This window comes from Myotis nattereri, assembly GCF_964212035.1.
Source record: "Myotis nattereri genome assembly, chromosome: 10".
NCBI classification, from domain to species: domain Eukaryota; kingdom Metazoa; phylum Chordata; class Mammalia; order Chiroptera; family Vespertilionidae; genus Myotis; species Myotis nattereri.
Genome location: NC_138085.1, coordinates 76,235,361 through 76,244,623, shown reverse-complemented (window position 1 = coordinate 76,244,623; position 9,263 = coordinate 76,235,361). Strand labels below are relative to the sequence as shown.

Here is a 9,263-nt window from a genome sequence, read left to right as displayed (position 1 = left end):
AAAGTAAAGATTGTTTATTGTGTTACAGCAATTTTATATATGTATATATTCCTATTTTTATATTCTTGTTATTTCAGTAGAATTTTTTGAAAATGTGGAAGGCAGTGAAGAATTAGATGCATTTTGTTTATCTTTCTGTTATCTTGCCCAATGTATATAATTTTTATTAACATTCAATTTGATAAATACAGGCATATTCTTATTTTCAAGGCTGTATTTACATACAAATTTACATAAGGTTAATTTCATTTAATTTTTACAGCTGTCTATCCAGAAGCTAATTAGTATTTATTATTTGCTTTTTAGAAAATGGATTCTACATCTCGATTACCAACATTTTTAGATATGGATCTGACAATATCACATACAGAAATTTGTCCCAAGGACATTCTGGTGAAATTTCAAGGGAGAAGTAATATTGAATGTGAATTTGACTATCACATATTGCAGAGGGAGATACAGCATATTCCAAAAGTAAAAAAGAATGTGGACATTGATGAATTTTGTTTGGTAGAAGAAAGAGTATCTGGAGAATGGCAGAGAGGAAGAGTGTTGGAAAAGAAAAATGAACTGTATACTGTGCTCCTAATAGATCGTGGAGAAGAACTAAGAGTCAGTAGTATGCAGGTTGCTTCAGCCTGTGGCAAGTTATTTGAACTACCACCACGGGTAGTATTTGGTATTTTTGCAAACATACTACCAATTGGAGAAAAATGGTCTCCTAAGGCTTTGAATTATTTCCAGTCATTAGTAGGACTACAAGTGAAAGGTTGTATAATACAAGCTATTTTGCCTCTTCACATGATTATTCTTGAAGTGCCAAAAATTATATCCCAGGTTCTTGAATTAAAATTAGGAAGACTTATTGATGGGGATTCATTTTGTCTTATTGTAGAAATGTTAAAAGAATTCCCACATCAAATTCCTGATTTATTACAACATCAGACACCTGAATTATCATTAAATAATAATGATACTTTACTTGATATCCAACATGTTCTGGATAGCTTGCAGCCAACTTTGCCAATAGGTAATATTGAAAGTGTAAAGGTATCATCTGCATTGAGCCCAAGTAAATTTTATTGTCAATTAATTAAATGGATTCCAGAGTTAGAAGACTTGACAGTGTGCATGAATTTGCATTATGATATCAATCAAGAAAGTAGTCCTACTTGTGATAATTTTGGACTACTTTGTGTTGCCAAAAGGAGAAATGGACAGTGGCATAGAGGTATTCTTCAGCAGCTCTTGCCTAATAATCAAGTGAAAATTTGGTTTATGGATTATGGCAGTAGTGAGGTTATACCCTCAATTCATGTAAAGAAACTTAAACAGGATTTTATTTCAGTACCATTGTTTTCATTTCCATGTTCTCTGACATATTTACACAGTCAAGATAAAACTGTAAGAAAATTTCAACTCAGTGTATTTAAACAAGCCTTGTTAGGACAAATAGTATATGCACAAATTGATTGGCTCAATAAGGATGAGCATTTGTATTATGTAACATTACAAACTCAAGAATCTACAATGAATTCTAAGTGTCTGCTAAAGACTGTAGGCACACAAGTACTTTGTCCAGTTTCTGATTTAAAAATATCAAATATGTTGAGAGAGACTAGTACTTCTGCTGTAAATAGTGTTGCAGTTGACAGTTTTATTGGAAATACTGAACAGTTGATAAACTCACTAAATAATAAAGGTGCTTTGAAAGTAGGTTTTCCTATTAAAACTATAGAAATGGAGATAGAAGCTGCCTACATAGCTTTCGTAGTATATGTATTAAATCCGTCAAATTTCTGGGTACGCACCAATGAACATCAGAATGAATTTCAAGATGTAATGGAAAATATAAACAGATTTTATGATTTATGTGAAAATGATGAACTAATTCTAAGAAATCCAGAACCTGGATCATTTTGTTGTGCGAGATATAGCAAGGACAGACGTTTTTACAGAGCTGTCATCAATGAAATTAATGGTTATAAGATTAATGTGTATTTTTTGGATTATGGAAATACTGATTCCATACCATTTTTTGATGTAAGAACTTTGCTTCCAGAATTTTGTGAGTTGCCTGCCTTAGCCATGTGCTGTTCACTTGTACATATATTTCCTGTTGAAGATATTTGGGTGAAGGCAGCAACTGATTATTTTAAAAAAATTGTCTTAAACAAAGCAGTTTTGCTTCAAGTTATAGCAAAAAGAGATGACAAGTACACTGTAAATATTCAGAGTATTGAAGCCTCTGAAAATATTGATGTTGTCTCTCTTATGGTACAAGCTGGATATGCAGAATATTGGGAAGTAGAGCCAGAATGTTATCCAAAATCTGTAAGTCAATGTTTGGTGTTAAATTTAAAATCTAAAAACAAAGTTAATATTAAGAAGACCTTATCTGCCCTTCCTGAAGGACCTAAACCTAAAAAGTATCACTCAAAGAAGCTTAAAGAAAGTAATTATACTTTGGTAAAGTCCCCAGCTATTAATTTCTCAAATTTAAAAAATCCTCTCACCTTGTCTGTGGAACCTGAGTTACCATGGCCTTATAAAGAATATTTGTTTAAACCAGGAACAGTCCTTGAAGTTAAGTGTTCTTATTGTTATGGCCCAGGTGACTTTTCATGCCAGCTTCGATGTAAGCTAGAAGATCTAAAATCATTGATGGAACAAATTCAGAATTATTACAGCATTCATTCTGATTCTTATCAGATTGGGCAGATAGCTTGTGTTGCTAAGTATTCTAAAGATAGGAAGTGGTATAGAGCTGCTATTTTGACTCAAGTATCAAATAAAGAATTTGATGTAGTATTTGTTGATTATGGTTACCAGGAAAGAGTTTTAATTAAAGATCTTTGTGCGATTAACCCATATTTCCTTTTTTTAGAAGGCCAAGCCTTCAGATGTAGACTTAACCATTTAATTGAACCCACTAGTTGTAAATTATTAAGTTGGACAAAAGAAGCATGCAGAGACTTTGGGAATTTTATTTCTTCATCTAGAGGGTTATTGACTTGTGTCATCTGTGCCTTAGTTCTTATATATCCAAACCATTTATGTAACTTGGTAGATTTACAATCTCCATTTACAAGTGCAAAAGAATTTCTTATTAATCATGGCTCTGCACAGTATAGTACATTATCAAAGCCACTCCCATCTTCAGTTAGTCTTTACAGCTACTATTATTCCTCCTTTAATATAAAAATTGGAAGTGAGGAAGAAATATACATTTCTCATATATATAGTCCCAAAAAGTTTTATTGCCAATTTAGTAGAAATAATAAAGACCTAAAGATGATAGAAACAAAAATCACAGAGATTAATAACCTCAAAAATTATCCAGAATATTCTAGCAAAAAGAGATTGTGCATATGTAAATATGTAGAGGATGGTCTCTCTTATAGAGCTTTAGCAATGCCAAAGTCAGATTCATTATCTGACTTTCTGGTCTATTTTGTGGACTTTGGAAATAAGCAATTAGTAGAAGAAAGTATGTTGAGGGTTATTTCAGATCAGTTTCCAGAGTTGCTGTTTACACCTATGCAAGCTGTTAAGTGCTTTTTGTCAGATCTTAGAGATGTAGATATTCCAGTAGAAATCAATAGATGGTTTGAAGATAGTTTCTTGGGAAGACCATTAAGAGCAGTAATATTGTCCAAGGAGTCAGATGGCCAGCTTGGTTTAGAATTGTATGATGGATATCAACATATAAATCAGAAAATTAAAATGTTGCTTCATGCTTATGGAAAAAAACATGGTGATCCAGCACACTGTGTGGAAAAAGGCTTTAAAATAAACGAGAATAAGAGACTTGCTGTTTCTTTAAAAGGCAAAAGAGAAAACTATCACCATGATATGACAAATAAAACTAGCCTAGTAACATATTCTGAAAGCAAAATACATCAATTAATGAATTCCAAAAGTATATATGCCCGGGTTTTGAAACCATCAGTTAGTTATAAAATTGAACCTGTGTCAAAAAACAAAGTAAAGAAGTCTTTGAATGATGGACTTAAAAATAAAGGTGTAGAGGTTGTCCCTGGATTTGCACATACTCTTGATGAAAGTGATGTGGGCAAGAAATCAGTAAGGGTTGTGTCACAGTCTTTTATCAGAGAATTACATCAAGTAGCCTCACAAAACCCATATAATCTTACAAGACCACAGATCAAAGACCTTCCTGAACCCAAAATTTACTTGAATGCTAAAGTTAAAGGATATGTTTCTAACATCAGTAACCCAGCAAGTTTCCATATTCATCTTGAGGAGAATGAAAATGTAATCATCAGACTTGCAGATGCTCTAAATGAGAGAAGAGCAGATATAGTGAGCGAGAGAAAATCAGTTAAACCTATCGTGGGAGATCTTGTAATTGCAGAATACTCTACTGAAAATGCCATATACAGAGCCGTTATTAAGAACATTTTGCCAGGAAATTTTTTTGAAGTGGAATTTATTGACTATGGTAACACTGAAATAGTAAACATATCTAAAATTTATGAACTTAAGAGCGAATTCTTAACTATTCCTCAGCTAGGACTCCATTCTTTCCTCAGTGGAGTAAAGTGGAATGAGCCTGGTGAAATATGGGACAGTAAAACTATAGATTATTTTGCTTCACAAGTAAGTAACAAAACAGTTTCTTGTGAATTTTTGAAAAAGCATGAGCAGAAATGGGAAGTAAACATAATTTGTGATGAAAAATGTGTCACGAATGAACTACTGAAATGGACAGCATGTCCAAAACTACAGAAAACAGTATTGCAAAGGCCTCAAGTTGTTTCTCAGAAGGTAAACCCTGACGATGAGAGTGAAATGAAGAAAGTAAGATCAAATGAATATGAAAGTTCTGTGATCCTTCAACCATCCTACCGACAGCTGGTTAATATTCCTTTAGAACAGTTAAAACCTGGACAACTTGAAAAGGCTGAGATTCTTTATGTTTCAAAAAGTGGGGCATTTTATGTGAAGTTATCTAAAAATAAAAAAAAAATATCAGACTTAACAGTACTAATTACTGAAGAAGTAAAACAACCTTTTTCACCAATGGAAAATATTGAAAAAGGCTTAGAATGCTTGGCAAAATCTAAAAATACTTTGAAGTGGTATCGATCAAAAGTAGAAAAAAAATGTGTTGAGACTTTGCTTGTGTTTTTAGTAGATTGTGGTAGGTATGACATAGTGCCTTTAAGTAATATCAGGGTACTTAGTAATGAAATCAGAAATATTCCAAGACAAGCTGTGCCTTGTAAATGGGTTTGGTTTGAAAATTTTAGAAACATGCCATTTGAGTCCATTGTGCATTTATTTGCTCATATGGAAATAGACATCCTTTTCCTAAAATATTTAGACTCTGCCTGGGAAGTCGAAATTTTGGTAGATGGCCTATTACTTTTGGAATATTTAAATTTAAATACAGTTCATGTTGAAGAAAACAAACTTAGATCTTCAGAAATTATTTTCAGTGTGGCATCTAAGACTCCTGTGTCATCAAGTACAATAAGATCTTTTACTTGGGCACAACTCCAAAATGGTAGGCAATATTCTGGTATTGCCACTGCTGTTTCTGATCCATCAGACTTCTGCATTCAGTTAGATGATTTCTTTGACACAATGAAATCGGTCTTTATGTTGCTTTCTGATCTACCAGAAACCTTGCAAACAGTGTCTCAAGAACACATAATTCCCGGTTCTAGTTGTTTGTTTAAATATGAACTGGAAGATCAATGGAATAGAGTAGAAATTTCTGAAGTCTCTGATCAATCTTTACTTATTGTGTTGATTGACTATGGATTTTCCATTTACATACCTTATTCAGATATAAGAAATCTTAGAGTTGTTCCCGAGGACCTTCTGAATTTGCCAAGGCTAAGTTATCCTTGTGCCTTATGTGGTATCTTACCTGCTGACAGGAAACATTGGCATGAAGAGGCCAAAAGTTTTTTTCTAGATTTCCTAAGTAAACCAGGCTTAGTTTTTCAGTTTAGGGAATATAGTTTTGAAACAAAACTGAAAGTAGATGTCATTTATGAGAAAAACAGTTTGGCAGATATCTTAGTTGCATATGGTCTTGCAGTGTATTCTAAAGATTCAGATCATCTTGATGCAGTTACTACTACTGGATCTACTAAAATCCAGTATAAATTACAGAAGAAGCATGTTTACTCATTATTAGATCACAGTTGTTACAAAAGAGAAAATATAAATTGTGCATGCACTGAGAAACAGAAGCTAAAAAAGCAGAAAACTATAAAGAGGAAATATGTCTGTAAGAATCCCTTAAGCAAAAGCCATGTTAGTAAAAGATTATATTCTAGAAATCTAACACTGAGGAATAAGGTTGAAAGTGGAAAACATAACCCTCAAAGTACCATTCCATTTGATAAGTGTGCAGCAGCTTCATTTTGGGAACTATTACCTAATGGGTTGAAGAACAATACCAATTGCATTGAAAACATAGTCAAAAAGCTACCAACTGGAGAAATACAGGAAAAGAACAAAATGGATTTGAGAACAGCAGTACAAGAAATGCATGTTAATGGAAAAATATCAGAAGAACACTTAAAGGGTAAGTAGCCAGTTATAAAAAGTAGATTCTTTTTTGTAGATTCTATTTTTGATTCTTTATAAAAGTTTGTATGTATGAAAATGATCCAAATTGAAAATATCCTACTGCAAGAAAATTTACTAGAAAACCTGAACAAATGAATAAACTTGGAGTGATCATTTGAACAACAAAATGGTCACTTGAACAGCAACCTTTGAGAATGTAAACGAAGTATAGAGGATTTAACCACACATGCATGTACATGTTACAGATAATTTCAGGGTTTCACAAAACTTCTGATGGTCCATAGATCTCAAATTGATCTTGCTGTTATTAGGGAACTTCCTGGGCTCATTTTGAAGAATCAGTTTTTTATTATGTATTTTTATCAGATGAAATATATATTTAGCTTTTTTTAGTATGCTTTTATCAGAGAGAGAGGAAGGGAGAGGGTAGATGAGAGAGGACCATCACCGTTCTGCTGCCTCCTGCATGGCCCCTACTGGGGATTAAACCTGCAACCCTTGCATGTGTCCTGACGGGGAATTGAACCCTGACCTCCTGGTTCATAGCTCGATGCTCAACCACTGAGCCACGCCGGCCTGGCAGTAAGTTAAATTTATGATACTGCAAGAAACAAATATTAGGACAGTGTATACATATGTAAACATGCACACATTTGTAGAGTAATGGTTAGATTAATGGTTATACTTCTTTTTTGAAGGTAGGATTTATGGATAAGAGACAATTATAGTTTTAAATAAAGACTAGAATAGGCTATATGTATTTCACCAAAGTGGATATATATTACTATTTGTTTAAGAAAAGATGTTTTGCCGAAACCGGTTTGGCTCAGTGGATAGAGCGTCGGCCTGGGGACTGAAAGGTCCCAGGTTCGATTCCGGTCAAGGGCATGTACCTGGGTTGCGGGCACATCCCCAGTGGGAGCTGTGCAGGAGGCAGCTGATCGATGTTTCTCTCTCATCGATGTTTCTAACTTTCTATCTCTCTCCCTTTCTCTCTGTGAAAAATCAATAAAATATATTAAAAAAAAAAGAAAAAAAAAAAGAAAAGATGTTTTTATTTGTTAGACTATATGTGTAATTACATGTATATGTTATAGTATGTATAACATGTATAATTTGTGCTCTTTTCTGTTGTGACTTCTTAGGAATTAAGTAAAAGAAGTTCTAATTATAGTAGGAATTTTCAAAATAAACTCTTTAATAATTCTCAATAAAATATATAGTGCTTTTAAAATCATAAATTTTTGTTTGTTTTTCAGTAAAGGGAGATGAAAGCTCAGATCGTTTATGCATCAGTTTGGCAACAAATGACACATAGGACACCCAATAAGTACTCTTTTGCTTTAGATGCTCCAGATACATAATCAAAGTGGTAAGCATAGGACAACTTTTAACATTAAAGTACATTAAAGGAATCTAGATTGTTCAGATTACTTCCCTAGGACACAATGATGAGAATGTTACAGAAATTTTATGTGAACAAGAATTGTGATGATATGATTTGAAAAAACTTACATAGGAAATATGGCTCACCCCTAAGGTACAGTTGACCCTTGAACAGCACTGTTTCAATAAATATACAGCTGGCCTTCCAGATCCCTGGGTTTCACATCCATAGATTCAACCAACTGCAGATAGAAAACAGTATCTTCAGTCCAAGGTTCAGAATCTGGATTTAGAGGGCCAATGTGTACATTTTTCTACACCATCTATAATAATAAAAGCATAATATGCTAATTAGACTGACATTCTTCCAGACATTCTTCTGTCCTTCCTAATGAAGCTGGGGCTGTGAGAGAAGCCTGGGTCCCAGGTGCCTGCTGGCGGCCGCAGGGAAGCCGGGGTCCTGAGTGCCAGAGGGAAGCTGGTGCCGGCAGCCGGAGGAAGGAAGGCCTACTCTTTGCATGGATTTCGTGCATTGGGCCTCTAGTTTTATATAAGGGACTTGAGCATCCATGGATTTTGGTATTCACGGGGGTCCTAGAACCAATCCCCTGTGGACACTGATGGACTATAGTTCAGTTTTTGGGGAGTCAAAAGTTATAGCCGATGGTCGATGCACCTAACCCCCAAGTTGTTCAAGGGTAAACATCTTACTCGATACACTATTCTTTGCAGGTGGTTCCACAGTCATTAGATAATATTTTATCATTACCTTCAGCTATTTTTCAGGTGTCTCCTAACAAAGCCTTTGTTTAATTAATTACTTTGTACAGTAATAATTAAAATACATAGAGAATTAATGCTACATAACTATATTCCCTAGAAAATGTAGGTGCTTATAGGACTAACATTTATTTTTTATTTTTTATTATTTTTTAAATATTTTATTGATTTTTTTACAGAGAGGAAGGGAGAAGGATAGAGAGTTAGAAACATCGATGAGAGAGAAACATCGGTCAGCCGCCTCCTGCACACCCCCTACTGGGGATGTGCCCGCAACCAAGATACATGCCCTTGGCCGGAATCGAACCTGGGACTCTTGAGTCCACAGGCCGACACTCTATCCACTGAGCCAAACCGGCCAGGGCGGACTAACATTTATTAAAAGGATGTAGAAGTCAGGCTTAATTTCATCCTTCCCTCTAGCTCACAAGAAAACATGAAAATTTTTCATTTTTTCACTTTATTTTATAGTTACATATTTAATTTGCTCTTATATAAAGTATTCTTGGTTGTTGTGGATATTT

At 34.2% G+C, this 9,263-nt stretch overlaps 1 protein-coding gene across 1 annotated transcript; it reads left to right on the top strand.

Moving 5' to 3' along the window:
- Positions 1 to 309: 309 nt before the first annotated feature.
- TDRD15 (tudor domain containing 15) lies at positions 310 to 7,891 on the top strand (the record flags this gene model as incomplete). Its single annotated transcript, XM_081101327.1, has 2 exons — positions 310 to 6,568; positions 7,833 to 7,891. 2 exons carry the CDS (start codon positions 310 to 312, stop codon positions 7,889 to 7,891), a joined length of 6,318 nt encoding a protein of 2,105 aa, XP_080957453.1.
- Between the last annotated feature and the right edge of the window lie 1,372 nt (positions 7,892 to 9,263).